Source organism: Stomoxys calcitrans, chromosome 1 (assembly GCF_963082655.1).
Source record: "Stomoxys calcitrans chromosome 1, idStoCalc2.1, whole genome shotgun sequence".
NCBI classification, from domain to species: Eukaryota; Metazoa; Arthropoda; class Insecta; order Diptera; family Muscidae; genus Stomoxys; species Stomoxys calcitrans.
The window spans coordinates 174,485,302-174,504,995 of record NC_081552.1 but is presented as its reverse complement, the minus strand read 5'-3'; the positions used below and the strand labels follow the sequence as shown (position 1 = coordinate 174,504,995).

General features: G+C 39.6%; 2 protein-coding genes across 15 annotated transcripts in view; one reads left to right on the top strand and one right to left on the bottom strand.

Moving 5' to 3' along the window:
* LOC106082465 (supervillin) overlaps positions 1–19,694 on the top strand; it is a 927,162-nt gene that overhangs the window by 721,309 nt on the left and 186,159 nt on the right. The gene's annotated exons all lie outside the window — the stretch shown is intronic.
* LOC106082468 (uncharacterized) lies at positions 838–4,153 on the bottom strand. Its single transcript, XM_013245009.2, has 2 exons — positions 3,718–4,153; positions 838–1,154 (listed from the first exon to the last, which is right to left on the bottom strand). Exons 1-2 carry the CDS (start codon positions 4,081–4,083, stop codon positions 849–851), a joined length of 672 nt encoding a protein of 223 aa, XP_013100463.1. The 5' UTR covers positions 4,084–4,153; the 3' UTR covers positions 838–848.

The window sequence follows — 19,694 nt, the reverse complement described above, 5'->3', positions numbered from 1 at the left end:
TTCATCATGCGTTGCGTCGCGATTTCGCCGGCCACATCCTTGATGAAGACCGTCGCCTTTGTGAGCTGTGCGATGGCAATCTTTCTCACAAGGTTGAGCTCTGCGCCCCAGGGAGTGTGGATGCTTCTAATGAGCTTTTTGATGGTATCAAAACATTCCGCTAACGCAAAGCGCAGCATTAAGATGTCCTCCAGCTCATAATTCGTATGGGTGGACCCCCTTCAGAGTTCAACACATGTTCGATATAGCTTTTTAATATTTATAGCCTAACGCTAAGGAGAAGAAGATAAGTATACCGATCGGCATAGAATCACTTCCTTAAAAAAAAAATAATTGGAATTTCCAAAAAATTTTAATCATTTTTTTAGTGGATCAATTAAAACTTTTCAGTTACCCTTTCCAAAAACCGTGATTGATATTGTCATTTTCGTGGTTGAAGCAAGTTTCAACGAATTAATTAAATAATTAATTGGATCAATTAATTTCTTGATGATTTGTAATGATTCTTAAATATTGTATTATTTATCAATTGAACCAAAGTGCTCGATTACCCAATTAACAACAGATTGCAACAAACAGAGAACTAAAGCAATGCATTTATTTTTTTTAACAACATAATGAATCCTCAATGATTAGATTAAATTTTACTGTTCGTTAATTTTTTTGATGTTTTTTTAATTTGATTTGAATTTTATTTTAATGTAATTTTTCCTTCTCTTCTTGCAGGTAAGTTAAACCAATTGCCAAGAATAATATTTGTGTATGTGGGTGAGTTTTCAGGGATTCTCTTTATGATTATTTTAAGTTTTTTTACCGTAACATTAATTGTTGAACATTTCCAATTCAATTTAATTCAAAACCTTCAGAACGGGATCAGCAATTTTGTGTATATTTTGGCTGGCCTGATCAAATACTGAAGGTTCACTTGTTGTAGATGGAGCTGGCGTGGTTGTGATAGCTGGTGCGGCGCCACCTTCTAGACATGTTTGCAGAGTATGATAAACAATGGCGGTATCCTCAACATATTTACGTTCAGCCGATTTGCAACATTGTTCGTGTTTCAAATCAATCAGACGATATTTTTCATGCATAGCATTGGCAAATTCAGAGGCATTGCCCGAAATACTATAGACAGCTTTGGTATTCATAGCACCCTGCGAGAGAAAGGGATTGAAAAGGCATTTAGAAAATTTTTAAATATATAAAATATACAAGTGTAATTAAAGGGTGATTTTTTAGCTATTATCTTTTTCGCAACACTGATGTAAACAGCTCACGCACGTTTTGTGTTTTGCTTCACTGTCAAACATCTTCAGTTTAGTCTATAATTTAACCTTGAATCGTCTTACAAACGAACAACGCTTGCAAATTATTGAATTTTATTATCAAAATGCGTGCTCTGTTAAGGAAGTTCATCGCGCGCTTCTTCCACTTTATGATCAGTTTACGTTAGTTTACATCAGTTTACGTAAATAAGAAGAATTGTCGATTTTGGAGTAGGGATCCGCCAGAAGCATTGCAAGAGCTACCAATGCATTCAGAAAAAGTCACAGTTTGGTGTGGTTTATGGGCTGGTGGTATCATTGGACCGTACTTCTTCAAAGATGATGCGAATCGTAAAGAAAATGTGAATGGTGAGCGCTACGTGAGATGATATCCAATTTTTTTTGCGCAAAATGCAAGAGCTTGAGTTGCTTGACATGTGGTTTCAACAACACGCGTAACAATGGACTTATTGAGAGATGAGTTCCGTGTACATTTTATTTCACGTTCAGGACCGGTCAATTGGCCGCCTAGTTCGTGCGTTTTAACGCCTTTAGATTATTTTTGTGGAGCTATGTTAAAGCTCGTATTTATACAGACAAGCCCTCTTCAATTGACGCATTGGAAGACAACATTGAAGCATTTATTCGTGAGATACCAGCCGAAAGAAAGAGCATGCCAAAATTGGACTAAGCGGATGGACCATGAAATGATCTTCAAACAAATAAAGATTTCATACATTTTATACCTACCACCGTAGGATAGAGGGTAAATACATTTTGTCATTCCGTTTGCAACACATCGAAATATCAATTTCCGACCCTACAAAGTATATATATTTCGAATCGTCATAAAATTCTAAGACGATTTAACAATGTCCGTGTTTTTGTCCGTCCGCCGGTTGTAATCACTCACCCTCAAAAATTGAGATATTGAGTTGAAATTTTACACAGATACGTCTTTTTTATTGCACGCTGGTTAAGTTCTTGAACGGGTCAAATCAGACAATATTTGGATATAGCTGCTATATTGACCGATCTGCCGATAAAGGGTCTAATGCCTTTATTTTTTATCCGATTTCGCTCAAAATTTGGAACAGTGAGTAGTTTAAGGTCTGCCTACATCTGACCCATATATGGTTCAGATCGGACTATATTTAGATATAGCTGGCATATTGACCGATCTGTCGATAAAGGGTCTGAATAAAAACTTTATATATTACCCAATTTCGCAGATGTTTGAAACATTGAGTTGTCGTAAGCCTGCCGGTTCAGATCGGAATATATTTAGATATAGCTGCCGTAGAGACCGATCTGCCGATAAGGGATCTAAAGCCCATAAGAGCTTTTTTTATTACCCGATTTCGCTAAAATTTTAAACAGTGAATTGTTTTAAGCCTCCCGACATCCGCCCAAATATGTTTCTGAACGAACTATATTTAGATATAGGTTCCATATAGACTGGTTTGCCGTTTAAGGGCCTGCAACCCATAAAAGCTGAGTTGCTTTAAGCCACCCGCCATTTGACCCAAATATGGTAAAGATCGGACTGTATATAGACCGTATAGACTGATATGCCGATTGAGGACCTGAAGCTCATAAAATCACCATTTATTACACGATTTTGTTGAAATTTTAAATAGTGAGTGTTTTAAGCCTCTCGACATCCGACCGAAATATGAGTCAGATTAGAGTATATAGATATAGCTGTCTTATAGACCGATCTTCCAATTTAGGGTCTTTCAATATAGGGTCCTTATCCCATATAGCATATTTATTGTCTGAGAATTTTAATTGTATATAAGTTTTAGGGACCTGAATAAAATATGATCAAGACCAGCCCCTATTAAGATATAACTAGTGGTGTAATAATACAATATGATGAATTGAATTTTATGTGCGTTTTTTTTTTTTTTTTTGAAAAACTTTTCTATGTCTCGTAAAAAAAATCATCCTCTATATGAGGCTCTACAGAGGTTGAAAAATGGATATCTTGAGTTAGCTACTTAAAAAGCTCACTCGCTGTCAATGCGCAGTAGTGCAAATACGACCTCAATCATAAATAAGCCGGAAACTCTAGGCATCAATACTACCGTCATAGAGTTTTATAATAACCTTCATACTAAAGAAAGTACTATGGCAGGTTGGGGATCAGTGGCTCTATACAGATGCGTCAGTGAAGGGACTCCTCTAGACGATTTACTAATTTTACTTGCCGGGTGTTATATAGTTTTGTGATATGATGAACGGCTCTCTAAAAATCCACCAAGTTTTCAATATTGGCGGTATTTAAGAGATGATTCCTTTGTGCATCCCAGACGTATTGAGAATGGCAGCACCTACAGTCACAGCTCAAATAAATAAAACACTTTTCCTGATATTTGCTTCGGGATGCGAACCTATGCACTTAGCCTAGAAGACGGATATTCAATATTTTTGTTTTCATTATACTTACAATTTGAGCATGACAATTAAAAATCCCCAGTGTGGTATTTTCTTCATTACACTTTGTCATGCTGTGGCAAACATCCTGGGAATTTTCAACAATCAAACTGCGTCCATTAGCCATTTCCGTTTCGACCACATCTCGGCCTTCTTTGGCAGTCATAAGACACTGATTATAGCCTGAGCTGTAAGCTTCACCAACAACACTTGTTGCCATCATATACTCATTGAAACAGGCCACAGTAACAGCGGGATCTTGGGAAGCCATACGCGATCGGAAGAATAGATTAGCCAAATTATGCGAGGTTTGAGCTGATACATGGTTTATAAGCACCGTGGTAAAAAACACAATAAATACTTTTCCGAAGATGTTCATTGTCTACTCGTATATATTCCTTGGGAGCCTTGAACAATTTCGTGTGTTTAGCTCGAAAGAAAAGTCTGAACTGATCCTATCAAAGATAATTTTCACAACATTTATAGCTTCCATTTTTGAATGAGAGGAGATCTAGATTCGTGCTATCAATGTTTTCTATTTTCCCTGCTTATCATTAGAAGATTTTGCCATATGCAAGGCGAATGATGATGAATATAATGTTCTTATCTTTAAGAAAAATAGCAAACGCAAATAAGGCAAAAGAACATTAAAAAAATCATTCACAATTTATTTAAGCGTTTTGAGTAGCAGTAGTCCACCGATATCATTGACGTAGTTTAGTTAAGCAAATTCTGTATGTCTTTTAATCATTATTTGATGAATGCGCATTATGATTTATGTCGACTGTGTTCGAACCCTACCATGAGGTATATGAACCTTATCGTTAAATCGTGTTGGAATTTTACGAAGATCAAGAATGTACATATATGCTTTGTAGGGTCACAAATGGATATTTCATTGTGTTGCAAACGGAATGACTATACCTATCTTATGACGGTGACAATATGCAATTTAGAAAAGTTGATTTTTTATAGCCAAAGAAGTCTAAAATTCGGCTTTCCTATATGCACACCGAAAAAAATAATAATCGCTTTCAATCACGAAATTAATTAATCCAATATTTTTTTAATTGAAACTGCTTCAATCACGAAAATGATAATATCAATCACGGTTTATAAAAAAGTAATTGAAAAACTTTTCAATTAAAAAAAATCATATATAATTAATTTTTTAATTGATCCAATTAAAAAAGTGATTGAAATTTAAGTAATAAGTTTCTATATTAAGTACACACATGTTTACCTCCTGGTAAGTAAACTTGAGGTGCGTTGTTTGGACAAAGGTCCGGGGATCTCCAAAATATTTTTGGGTGCCCTATAGATTTCCATAGTCGACAAACATGTCCGATTTGGTAGGTGTTTTGGGGGATCGGGCGGCCACTTTATGACTTGGTCTTGAAAATATATATCGGATTCGTGTTCTACTCTAAAATACCTCTTATTTGAGCCCCATATTGCAATGGTCAGTAAATACTTATATCACATTCGTGCTTTATTCCCAAGGACTTGTCATTTGAGCCCCATATTGCTATGGTCGTAAATTTGTCCTCCTTGGGGGATGTTTTTGGGAAGGGGCGGCTCCCCAAACACTCGGTTCCCTTTGAATATCAGATTCGTATTCTACACTTAAACACTTTTTATGTAAGCCCCATATTGCCATGGTCTTACAGGAAGTGCGATGGACTGGGAATGGCGTCACTACAACACCTAACGGTGATGAACTATAGTATAGCCATAACACGAGGCATGAATTTGGCTGTGAATATGTGGTTAGTTAGGAAAGACACAATCTGCATAAATGACAAATTCTTCAACATCAGCCTTATTTGTGCCTGTTCACCGGAAGACAAGGACAAGCAGCCCCGCACATGATACTAACATTGTTCTGGGAGATTTTAATACGTAGATAGGGAAGGAAGACATATTTGGTCCAATAGTCGGAAAGTTTAGTCTCCACGAGATGACGTTCAACAATGGGTTGAGGCCAGTTAAGTTGAGGCATGGCTGTCACCCGATCAAAACACGAGGAACCTAATTGATCACGTTGTGATAGATGGAAGGCATTCATCCAGCGTGTTAGATGTACTATTGATCTGTGGAACGAATATAGATTCGGATCATTACCTTGTTGCAGCAAAGGTTCGCATGGCGAGGAAAGTACGATCTGACACTGCACGGAAGCTGGACATTGAAAAGCTGCGAACACAATAGACGGAAACGGGATACTCCACTCGACTGACCCAACTGCTTGATGAAAGCACTCCTTTTTCCGATGATATAATGGCATGGTGTCAAACCATTGCACACTCCGAACTTGGGTACCGGAAGCCTCCCCCAAGAAACTCTCAGTCCGACCAAGACTGTCGAGATGCTACTGAAACCAAAAATGCGGCATAAAGAGCAATCCCGCAATCATTAGCAACGCGCCAGCTGAAGGAGAGCTATTGGGAGATGAGGAGAGAGGAGAAACGTCTATTCCGCAGAAAGAAAAATGAAATGGAAAGACGTGAGTGTGAGCGAATTGAAATGTACAGGAGTCAGAATGAAGTCCGTAAATTCTACCAAAGAATTAAACATCAAACCGATGGCTTGATGAAAACACTCCTTTTTCCGATGATATAATGGCATGGTGTCAAACCATTGCACACTCCGAACTTGGGTACCGGAAGCCTCCCCCAAGAAACTCTCGGTCCGACCAAGAGTGTCGAGATGCTACTGAAACCAAGAATGCGGCATAAAGAGCAATCCTGCAATCATTAGCAACGCGCCAGGTGAAGGAAAGCTATTGGGAGATGAGGAGAGAGGAGAAACGTCTATTCCGCAGAAAGAAAAAGGAAATGGAAAGACGTGAGTGTGAGCGAATTGAAATGTACAGGAGTCAGAATGAAGTCTGTAAATTCTACCAAAGAATTAAACATCAAACCGATGGCTTGTAAATTCTACCAAAGAATTAAACATCAAACCGATGGCTTGATGAAAACACTCCTTTTTCCGATGATATAATGGCATGGTGTCAAACCATTGCACACTCCGAACTTGGGTACCGGAAGCCTCCCCCAAGAAACTCTCAGTCCGACCAAGAGTGTCGAGATGCTACTGAAACCAAGAATGCGACATAAAGAGCGACCCTGCAATCATTAGCAACGCGCCAGGTGAAGGAGAGCTATTGGGAGATGAGGAGAGAGGAGAAACGTCTATTCCGCAGAAAGAAAAAGGAAATGGAAAGACGTGAGTGTGAGCGAATTGAAATGTACAGGAGTCAGAATGAAGTCCGCAAATTCTACTAAAGAATTAAACATCAAACCGATGGCTTTGGTGCAGGCACATCCTCCTGCAGAGACAAATAAGGAAATCTGGCAACTGACACAGATAGTGTGCTGAGGATATGGAAAGAACATTTTACCCAACTGCTAATGTCCGACGATGGCGGCGAAGAGGAAACCGCAGAACCAATCGCCGATGATGGTATAGAATGTTTTCCTCCTAGTCATAATGAGGTCCATGTAGGAGCGACCCGACTGAAGAACAACAAGGCAGCAGAAGCCGACGAGTTATCCGCTGAACTATTTAAGACCGGAGGCGATACGCTGATAAGGCGTATGGATCAGCTTGTCTGCGTAATCTGACTAGAAAAATGCATACCCGATGATCATACTATGTCCCGTACATAAGAAAAGAGACAAAAGGTAATGTGCCCACTACAGAGGAATATGTCTCCTCCCTACTGCATCTTTAGACCTAGCAAATCCACCACAGACCTGATATTCAGACTGCGCCAAATAATGGAGAAGTCCCGAGAAGAACAAATCAACACCTACTATCAGTTTGTTGACATCAAAGCCGCTTTCTATAGCCCTATACATTCAAAGCTATTTCAAGCCATGTCTGAGTTTGGTATACCTGCAAAATCAATAAGACTCTGCAAGATGACACATGCTGATACACGTTCCTCAGTAAGAAGAGAAAAGAATCTCTCCGAACCATTTAATACAATACCAAACGAGGTTTCAGACAAGGAGACAGCCTGTCGTGTGATCTCTTTAATATCCTGCTGGAGAAGATTATGCGAGATGCAAATGTGAATAGATATGGCACACTACTCACAAGTGAACACATGCTACTCGCCTATGCCGACGAAATCGATATAATAGTGGAGATAAGACAAAAGGGATAGTGTCAACTCCCAAAGCGTCCTGTACAACCGATCAGATAAAGAAAATGGAGAAAGTTTGAAACCACAACTTTGAGATAATCAGCAAATTTATCTACCTCGGCACCGCCCTAATCGAAACGAATGACAGACGAAAATTAGACTATACAAGAAACTGATACTACTCGTGTTGTTATATGGTTCTGAGGCATGGGTACTTGTGAAAGCAGACGAGACAGTGCTTGGAGTATGTGAGAAAAAATCATTCATAAATATATGGACCAGTTTACTTTAATATGGAATAAAGGCGTCGAATCACGAGCTGTATGATGTCGATAGCATTGTTGCATGTATGAAAATACAACGGCTGCATTGGCTAGATTGTATGAAGAAGCTCCAGCAAGGAAGTCTTTTGAAGGAAAATATGGTTGTACGTGCGAACCGGGACGATCCAAAGCCCGATAGAAAGATCAAGTGGTGGGAGACATCTTGGGACTTGGTGTCAGATATTTTAGAATAAGCGCAGAAGATTGAGGTGCCTGGAACGCTATTCTACGTTCGGCTAGTGGAACAAATGTTCTGTCATAGCCAATTTAGGTAAGTAATATTCGAGGTGGTAGGTATCTAAAGTTTGGCCGGCCGAACTTAATGTCTTTTTACTTGTTATATCCACCACCGAAGAATGGGAGTATATTCATTTTGTCATTCCCTTTGCAACACATCGAAATACCCGTTTCCGACCCTATAAAGTATATATATTCTGGATGCGCATAAAAATCTAAGACGATCTAGCCATGTCCGACCGTCTGTCTGTCTGCCTGTTGAAATCACGCTACAGTCTTTAAAAATAGACATATTGAGCTGAAACTTTGAACAGATTCCTTTTTGTCCATAAACAGGTTAAGTTCGAAGATGGGCTATATCTGACTATATCTTGATAAAGCGCCCATATAGACCGATCCGCTAATTTAAGGACTTAGACCCATAAAAGCCACATTTATCATCCAATTTTGCTGAAATTACGGTCAGTGAGTTGTGTTAGGCCCTTCGACATCCTCTTTCTACTTGGCCCAGATCGGTTCAGATTTAGATATACCTGCCATATAGATCGATCTCTCGATTTAAGGTTTTGGACCCATAAAATGTGCATTTATTGTCCGATGTCGTCGAAATTTGGAACAGTGAGTTAAGTTATACCACTGTTCCAACTGCAATGCAATATGGCCCAGATCGGTCCAGATTTGGATATAGTTGCCGTATAGACCGATCTCTCCATTTAAGGTCTTAGACCCATTAAAGTCGCATTTATTGTCCGATTTCGCCGAAATTTGGGAAAGTGAGTTGTGTTAGGCCCTTCAACATTATACTTCAATTTGGCTCAGATCGGTCCAGGTTTGGATATAGCTGCCATATAGGCCGATCTCTCGATGTAAGGTTTTAGGGCAATGAAAGGCGCATTTATTGTCCGATTTTGCCTAAATTTGGTACAGTGAGTTGTGTTAGGCTCTTTGACAACTTTCTGCATTTTGGCCCACATCGGTCCAGATTTAGATATAGCTGCCATATAGACCGATCTCTCGATATAAAGCCTTGCCACCATAAAAGGAACACTTATAATCCGATTTCGCTCAAATTTGACACAGTGACTTATGTTGGGCTTTTTGACATCTGACTAACATTTTGTTCTGCCAAATTGACCAATGACTTGTACTTATTAGACCACTCAATATCCATGTCGAATTTGGTCCAAATCGGACCATATTTCGATAAAGCTGTTATGGGGGCATACACTACGCATTTTTCACCGGATTATGACGAAAGGTGGTTTACACATATACCCAAGGTGTTGGGTATCTAAAGTTCGGCCCGGCCGAACTTAATTTCTTTTCACTTGTTTCAAAAGAACTTTTAACAAATATCTCGTGCCTAATATACTCCCATTTAATATACCATTCCTTAATATCTTTCTTTGAGTTCTAAGAAATTACCCTATCCTTGACATCTTCTTTCCAGATACTAATTTACGCAAATCAATTCAGCATATAATAAAAGAGAGTATTTTTCGGAGATCGGTGTTTGTTTAATTTAACAGTTTCCTTGCAGATATAAAACAAAAAAAGCAAACATTGTCAACGAGTTGTTAATGCTTGTTAGCACATAAATTATTCTACCATTTTGCCATAGTTCGTTTTATACTCAGGTGGTATACAGTGTCTCTTTTTCTATTTTTATTTATTTTTTTTTTATTCTGGGTAACCACTTTATGTGAATTGCGGTGGCAGCATCATTTTTTGTTAATTAACTATCTAGCCATTTTGTGCAAACACAAGATGCGAAGTTGTTTGCCTTTCTTACTTTTTATTTTCGTTGTTATGACAATAAAAAAGAGATCCAATTATTAAAATTTCTTGAAAACAAAATGTTCTACTGTTTTAATGAGACCCGTGAAATATACAGAACCATAAAAAAGATGATGTATGTATTGCAGGTTTGTTTAGATATGAGATTTGGTATGATTAGAAGAGAACACTTTTATTTACGACAACATCCGGAATGTGGCCAAAGCGGTTTTGCAATTGTTTCGCTTTGTTTATTGGCACTGCATTCTTCTTTCATTCTTTAAAAATAAGCAGAAGGAATCAAATGATTTCAAGTTAAGGACATGAACATTGAGTTATTTGAGTCATTTAACAACCATTGACATGTGTATACGTTAATACCATTAAAATGACATCGATATAATCAAATGTAAAAATGTGTATATATATATATATCTTTATATGACACTTTATGGTTATTTCAGTTCAATTGCAATTGAATGTGGTTTTTTATTATATAGCCCTAACTGAACCGGGCCCACTCCGCTGCGCCTTCTTTTACTTTATATGGAACAAAAGTTTCCTTGGAATATTTGTTTTCGACAATTAAAGAGCTTTTAGTGGAATACCATGCTACGAAAAAAGTATACCGCTTGACTAACAGTTTAACAATATAAGTGCCCGATATGCTATTTTTTTACTTTACTCTTGCCCGATATGCTCATAATGTCTGATTTAGGGGTGTTTTCGGTGGTGAGGTGGTCCTCAGACACTTAGCCATGAAAACATATCAGCATCGTGCTCTTCTCTCAAATATCATTTATTTAAACCCCATACTGCCATTGGTTAAAGCGGAGTTTACAGGATGAGGCGTCCCCAAACACATGGCCCCAAAATTGGTTATCAAATTCGTTTTCTAATCTCAAATACCTTTCATTTGAGCCACATATTGGCATGGCCGAAAAATTTTACCCTTTTGGGGGTGTTTTTTGGAAGGGGTGATGCCCTAAATACATGATCTTACTTTTGGATATCAAATTCGTATTCTACTCCCAAATACCTTTATTTGGACCCCATATTGCGATGATCAGTAAATAATTGCTGTTTGTGGAGTATTTTGGGAAAGGGGTAGACGCCTAGAAAATTGGTCCGGAAAGTGGATATCAATTCTTGCTCTGCCCCCCAATACCTTTAAGCACTACATTACCATAGTCGGTAAATATGTCTGATTTAGGGGTGTTTTGGTGAGTGGAATGGTCCCGCAAACACTACGCCCTGAAAATACGCCCTATATATATATATATATATACATATATATTTGATATCAAATTCGTTTTCTAATCTCAAATACCACTCATTTAAAACCCTTAAAGCCAGCGAATATGTCCCTTTAAAGCCAGCGAATATATCCGGTGTGGGGTATGGACACTAAATACAATGAATATAGAGGTCCACTGTCTTGAAGACCCACATTTTCTTGGTGAGCAAATACGTCCTATTTGGGGGTTGTTATACGTCCCACCAGTCCCTTAAACACTTGGTCCCAAATGTTGATATCAGATTCATGGTCTACTCCGAATTACCTTTCATTTGAGCCCCATTTTTTCATAGTCGGCAAACATGAACTTGGCTTTGCAAAATATATATCAGATTCGCGTTCTACTATAAAAAACCTCTTAGTTGAGCCTCATATTGCAATGGGTGGTTTTATGGGGGTGGGGTGGCCCCATAGACACTTTTCTCGAATATTGATATCAGATTTGTGCTTTGCTTCCAAAGACCTTTCATTTGAGCCCCATATTGCTCTTTGTCCTCTTTGGGGGAAGTTCTCGGGGATGGGCGGCCTCCAAACACTTGGCCCCAAATCTGGATATCGGATTCGTATTCTACACTCAAATACCTTTTATTTAAGGCCCATATTGCCATGGTCAGTAAATAAGTTATTGCAGGTTATTTTGGGGAAGGGATGGACTCCCAGAAACTTGGTCCCACATTTGGATATCAGATTCGTATTTTACTCGCAAATACCTTTCATTTGAGTCCCACATTGCCATGGTCGGTAAATATGTCCGATTTAGGGGTGTTTTGGAGTTTGGGGTGGTCCCCCAAACACTTGGTCCGACAATTGGATATCAGATACGTTTTCTGATCTAAAATACCTTTAATTTAAGTCCACATTGTCGTGATTGGTGTATATATATATATATTGTATATATATTTGGTAGGTTTTGGGGGGTGGGGCGCCCCCTCTAGATACCCCATTCGAAATTTGGATACCAAAGTTTTGTTTGTAGGTTACTATAAGAGAGCACACAATATTTCGTTAAATTGCACCACCCATCTCCGAGATCTGGCGTTTCTGAATAAAAAATGTAAAAAATGTAGTACCCTATTTTTACCACGGGATCATTATGCACCATCACCATTTCAAGAAAATCGGTTCAGCCGGTTTTGAGTCTATAAGGAACACAAACAAACACAAATTGATTTTTAGATATAAGAAGAAGATTTGCAAAGAATTTCCTCACCTTCTCAATACTATTCAGCTGCATCTTTAATATTCCTTTGATGTGAACATTTAAAGTATTTTTATTAGTGCTAGGATATGATATGTCCCCACTGGCATTAGCAGTTACATCCCGTTTTTTGGTAAATTCTTTTAGGGTTTTACGCGTATTATTTTATGGGTATAAAGATATTTTCACACAAAACAAATTAGGTGCTTGTTGTTGTTACAAGGTACTCGACTCCAAGTATATCCAAATTCTTCAGCATCAGTGTAGAGATTCCGTCATGCCCCGACGCCTTGGATGAATGACGAATGATGATGATGATACCGATGATGGCAAACCAAACAGAACCAGGGTCCGGGATTCTTTTCAATGCCAGCGCGCGGAGACTTTACACCGGAATGTCCCTCTCCCATGACGAAAAAAAGACGAAAACGTGAGGCGGGAGCCCTTGCCGATGAAGGACTCCATCGGGTCAATCCGGTGCGTACAACCGGCTGCCATGGGATTGGAAATGTTATAGGTTGAATTTGTAATACCTTGCATCAGCTACCATGTATTTCTTCAAAAATATAGAATCCTCAAAGGTCTTCGCAAATAATAAAAACTCGGCGAAAAGTTCAAAAAAAAAAAAATGTGTAAATGCTCTATACACCTGCAAGAGAGCCGTTGGCAAAAGTTGGGGGTTTAGACCGCGTGTCACGTATTGGGTATATACAGCAGTTGACAGACAGTTATATGGTGTTGTAGTCTGATGGAAGGCGCTTCAAAAGTCCACCTACTGCTCAATACTTAACGGATCCAAAGGATGGCATGTTTTTGCATCACAGCCGTACTGAGGACGACACCATCTGATGCACTGAATTTAATGCTACATCTAATGCCTTTGGTCATTGTGGCTAGAAAAATTGCTACGACCACTGCCGTGAGGTTAAGGGAGGTTTCTCATTGGTCATGTGGCGGCTACGGACAATGTGTTATCCTTGATACAATGTCCGATGTTCCAGGCAGTGTGGATTACACCCTACTTAAGCCGCTTTTTGATAGAAAGTACTGTATTACTATTCTTGATAGAACCGATTGGAACTACGATAACCCTCGTAATAGAAGTTACACAGACTTCTATACGCTCTCGACCGTCGCAGATCTCTCAACAAGAAGGCTGAACAGTTCAAAATTCACCTGTTCTGGGTGCCAGGACAATGTGTTATCCTTGATACAATGTCCGATGTTCCAGACAGTGTGGATTACACCCTACTTGAGCCGCTTTTTGATAGAAAGTACTGTATCACTATTCTTGATACAGTACACAAAGAGGGGGCTGGAAGCATTCCAAAACTATGTGGCCTAATCTAGACTTGAAGAGGTCTACCGCTTTGCTGTCACTGACTAGAACAGATGTCTTATTCATTGTGTCTGTCATTACAGGTCACTGTCTAATCGGAAAACATGCTGACAGACTGAAGGTTGCCAGCAAAGACTTTTGCAGAAGCCGTGAGGACATCGATGGTGTGTGTGTCCCGCACTAGCAGTCAGAAGGAGTACCACTTTAGGTTCTCATTTCTTTGTGAACATTTGCAAGTTATTGGGCTTTTTAAAATGGTCTGGATGGTTCAACGGTAAGAGCTAGAAGGCATCTTCCTTCTTCTGTTCCTGTGATATCACAATGGACGAAAATTTCTGATTGAGTCTGATGGCATACTGCCACTTAAACCTAATCTACGCCACACATGAAAGCATGTTTTTCGATTTTAAAAATTAGACCATAAATTATTTTTCGCAGCCCGAACAAAATTTTGTAGTTCCGAGCTGGTTAACTTTGAAGACCCACCAATAGGCCCTCGGGCCTTCTAGGTATCCGAAACTTTGCAACTAACCGTGAAGATATTTCTATCCGATCAAAAATGGCAAACTTTTTCGCACCATAATTTTTCCCATCCCACAGTGCGATTGTTTGGAAAATATCATGATAGACTGCAGAAGCTGTGAGTTCGTCGAGAAAAAAGAAACAAAGAAGCGTTAGCCCTGCACTGGCAAGAAAAAGATGAAGTTCCGTTTGAGGTTTTTTATTTCTTGAGGATTTGTCTGAGTTATTGAAAGAGAGCATTCGCAAGTAGTTGGCTTTTTAATGCGTTCTGGCTGGTTTCACTGTAAGTACTAGGAGGCATGTTCCTTCTCCTCTTCCTGTGGTTTTTCAATCGACTAAAATGTCCAAGTGAGACTAATAACAGACTGCCGCTTAAACCTAACTTAACCTATTATCTTCTTTGATTATATCAAACATTATCTTATTGTACCCTAGAACATTTGATTCGAAATATTAATTTTCGACATTTTTTGTTAGACATTAATCGATTATAGTACGGCTCACCCTAATACAATAACCGGCATAAAAAGTCTCAAAAAGTTAATTACTGTGGTCCAGCACCTATTGGTTGTTCTCCTATCTGATCTTGGCGGAACTATTTCTGACCACATGCAATTAAAATGACCTTCAGTTATGTAAGTTCGTTTTCTTTTCATACTTTTGTGGTTTTTGTTGTGTAGAAGTAGCTCAAAAGTAATATGAAAATAATAAAAAATCGAACAAATTTTGAGTAATATTTTACTATAGTGTCAGAAACAAAACTGGCTTTATATGTTTTCTCCCTCTCCATATTTATTTTTTTTTTTTTTTTTGACAGTTTTATAAAATTTCGTAAAGCCGAATCTAAACAATTCCGGTTTGTTGTATAAAAAAATCTGCAATATTCCCAAAATGGAGATAATAATTATAAGCTCTGTATGATATTGTTTTATCTGCTGTTTAGACAAGCCTGTACGACAAAGCCAGCCAACAGCTTTATAAATGAAATGTGATTCATGCTCTCTGCCGCCACATGATTATGAAATGATAATTGTTTTTCTTTGTTACTCCACTTTTTGTTGTTTTTGTTTTGTATTCAATGTTGCTTGTTTTTCCGTCATTCCAGCTGAAAGAACCCATCCATTCATCCGGCCAAATAGTGCGGGAAAATGTTCTACCAAAATCTTTCTGTCTTGGCCTGAATGTACGCCATATGTAGTTGAATGGACTGTAATTGCCACCGAGTCCATATTGTGTAGCAGCTACCAGCCTTTTGGTTGAAAGGTGGGATGGATGGCTGGTAGGTTGGTTGGTTGATTATTTACGGATCTTCATTTTGTACGTTGGCGCTTTTATCCCTTCTGTCTGTCAGTCAGTCACTGTGTCTTTTGTGTCTGTCTCTGCCTCTTTTTGCTTCACTCTTTGGTAGTGTCAACGTACACCATTGCGGTTTCATTCAACTTCAGAGTTAAAATGACTTGAATATTTTTCTAACAATAGTTTTTTGTTCGTTGAATGCGTGACTCAATTTATGAGATTTCAGAAAGGTCATTGTGGCATTGTTCAGATCAACGGATTCTGTTCTATGTAGAACTACCTTGAGTTACAACCATAATTGGATTTTTATGGTCGTAATACATAAATGTGAGTTATGTGTTCATATATGGCTTGAAATATAAATTTTTGCAAATATGAGCTTTTCATACAGGAGCACTGAATATTTCATGGGAAATAATAATCACAACGGGAATAAATTAAAGTGAATAGAAACTTATTCAGCTAGCTGAACTAAAGCTTTTCTATAGAAAACCTTATTCAGCCAGGCTGGAAAACTTTAATTCAGCCTGGCTGAATTAAACCCTTATTAAGCGAGGCTGAATGAAAGCTTTCCTGTAGGAAAACCTTATTCCGCGAGGCTGAATTAAAGTTTTCTATAGGAAGCCCTTATTCAGCGAGGCTGAATTAAAGTTTTCTATGGGAAACCCTTATTCAGCCAGGCTGAATTAAAGGTTTTCCTAAAGGAAAACTTTCAGGTGGGTAAAGTTCCGTTATCGAGATCGTGGGAGGATTTGCACCTTCTCTGTCATGTGAATCAACTTTCTCGTTACTTGACACGTCTTTGTGACCAGGGACCCTGCATAGGGTCACTTTGTATTGCCTGTGCAGTCGCTCCAAAGTGTTCCGGCAACGATGCAGCGTTTTGGATCCAATGCCCATAGGAAATCCTTATACCCATAAAAATCTTAAGAGTCGTCTGACTATTACTATAAATGCGGATATCTGACCGTGCAATCCGTCTTGTCAGTACTAACATCGCAAAGACTTCCGCCTGGAAGATAGTGCAATCGTCCCCCATGCGACAAGAGACGTCATCTAAAATTCTGCACAGTGGATTCCGCATCCCATACCACAATCCATCGTCGATCCATCTGTAACGATCCCCAAACCTAATACGTCCCTTCTGCCCCTCAGCCAGGTTAGGTGTTACAACACGCAGCTTACTAAATTTCCCATGAATTTTCGATTTAGGAACAGAAGATACTTCTCTCATATCAATGAGTGCAGTACGATTAATGTTTCAAGCTCAATGAGAAGGAGCCTCCTTTTTTATGTCGAGTCCGAACGGTGTGCCGCATAGCGACACCACTTGGTTAAGAAGTTTTAACATGGCAGGATACCTAAGACGGACATGCTAACCTCTGCGCCACGGTGGGCTCCAAGCAAACTCAGCCTACAGTTCACAAATTCCACTCTCGTCAGGTAGTCAGTTTGCAAGTCGGTCATAGTCCTGTCGAACAGAACGGTATGCGTGAGCGGTAGCCTCCGAAGCTGATCCAGTTGCAAAAACCTGTGCAGCGTCCTCTCGGCAGATTCCCTGACACAAAATTGGCTGAATCCGCAGCAGCATCTCCAAGGATCTGGTCGCAGAAGTACCCATAGCGTAATTTATAAATCTCAGAGCCACCCTGTTCACCCTATCCAGGGGCCTTACATGCGACGCGAATTTCGTCACAGGCCACCTGACATGGCAACCATAGGTCAGCACCGGTCGCATCACCGCCGAGTACAACCAGTGCATAAATCTAGGCCGCAAGGCCCAACTCCTCCCAACAAGACTCTAAAACGAATAAAGAGCCGCGAAGGCCTTTCTGATCCTAGACTTCAGATTCAAGCCCCAGTTTACTTTATTGTCCAGAATAACCCCAAGGAACCTTGCTGACCGTGACAGCTCCAAGGCCAGACCCAGCTCGTGAACAATGAACGATGCCGTAACCCCGAGGGCGGTGTCTAACATCCCAGAAAGAGTATCCACGAACTTCTCGGTGTCAAGAATAACCATATCGTCAGCATAAGCGCACACCCTGACCCCCATCGTATCAAGTCCCCGGAGAATTCTATCCATAATAATAATCCATTGCAAAGGCGATATAACACCGCCCTTTGGCGTAACTCTCGTCGCAATCACCTTCACAGGGGTGACTCCAATACTGGCCATAATCTACCTGTGCAGAGGCATGCTCATTGTCCAGCCTGTAATGCGGCTCTCCACACCAGTCTCCTTTAAAGCTCCCCCTATGTCAGTCGGATGTACATTATTAAAAGCCCCCTCTATGTCCAGAAATGCCGCCAACGTGAATTTCTTGAACGGAAGAGCCCTCTCCAAGTGATGCACCCCACTATGAAGCGCACTATCATATGATCTACCCTTCATATATGCGTGTTGACATCTGAAGAAATAACCCCTTCCTAGCCTCTACCTCTACGAAGATGGAGAAGAGACTAATCGGCCTAAAGTCCTCCACTGCATCTTTCTCGCCTTCGGTATGAATACAACCTTCACCTTCCTCTACGACGGTGGTTCGTAAGCGACGTAACCATCGGCCAGACAGCCAAAGCCCTCCTGTAGCATCTTGGCCAGGCGACTCAGTCCACTCTCCGTCTAGCCTCTGCAAATTTCCCACAAAAGGGTCTTCCTTTGCCACGAATTCTCGAAAACTCCACTATCAGTCTGACAAACTCCTCTCTTCTGGATCTCCTTAACTCCTTCTTGTAGACCCTCAGCTTGTCTCCATAAACCGCCCATAACTCTCCGTCGCCACTCCTATTGGCCGAATTGAACGCCCTTTTATTATCGGTTCGGAGTAACCTGAGATTCTTATTCCACCATCATTGGTCTTTCCTTTTTCTGGTTCACCTGGCTGGACAAGTCGTCATATATGGGGATGTCATCCCATTCTCTATGCTCTGTACCGTGTACTACTACGCGTAGCGAAAAATATCACCAATCGTTACATTACCCCTATCCCAGTTCGCCCTTCTTGGGTTTTTTAAATGGCTCAATATTCGTCAGCGCCAAGTCTACCAACTCAAAATATATATATTTTTTTGTTCCGAAAAGCTTGCTTCCTTTAGTACCACCCACCCATGTAATCATGATTAACATAAAGTCCTAATCATTCATGGCCCAAGCTTTTGTGCTTTTTATCCCGTATGTGATTTTTGACTTCTACGAAAAAAAGTCAAAAATCAAAACTCCACATTTGAAGTTTTGTTTCTTCGCAACATTGAAGATATTCTATCGATTCTATATTTTAATCTCTTAAGTAGAAATAAATGGTTTGGAATTTGTTTTTATCGAAACACTCCCTTTTTTTGAAATGTTCTATAAACAACCAAAACGTCAATGGAAAGCAATTTTCGACTTTTCCCCCTCAATAAGCGAATGTTCTTCATTTGTACGCTATTGCAAATGAGCCCCCGCCCTTTTGCGTCAACTCCCCCTTTGTAATACCCTTACCCGCTATTGAGGACAGATCAAACGTGCAGTACACTTGACTGTCGTTATGAATGAAAATCAACCCCACTAGTGAAAAATAAAAACCTTTTGTTGTCTTAGCATTTTCTTGTTATTTTACATCATACCACTCGCAAGCGAGTACCACCCACCATTTATACTTCGATTACATTGGCACCCCCGCCCACGACTACGCATAACTAATGGAGAGTTGGATGCATTTGGGGTTTGTTTTCCATATTCTCTTTGTTTGGTTTTTCTGTTTTTCTCTTTATGTATGTCTTTTCACTCGACCATAACAACACATGTTAATGCCAAGTTGTTTTGTCTGCTATGCTTTTGTTACCGGCTTTTTCGCTTCTGTTTATGTG

Excerpts from the sequence above, each read along its gene's own strand:
- LOC106082468 (XM_013245009.2), bottom strand. The coding sequence starts at position 4,083 with ATGAACATCTTCGGAAAAGTATTTATTGTGTTTTTTACCACGGTGCTT. Across the intron at positions 1,155-3,717 it reads TTAATTGTCATGCTCAAATT|GGTGCTATGAATACCAAAGC; the intron begins GTAAGTATAATG and ends TTTCTCTCGCAG.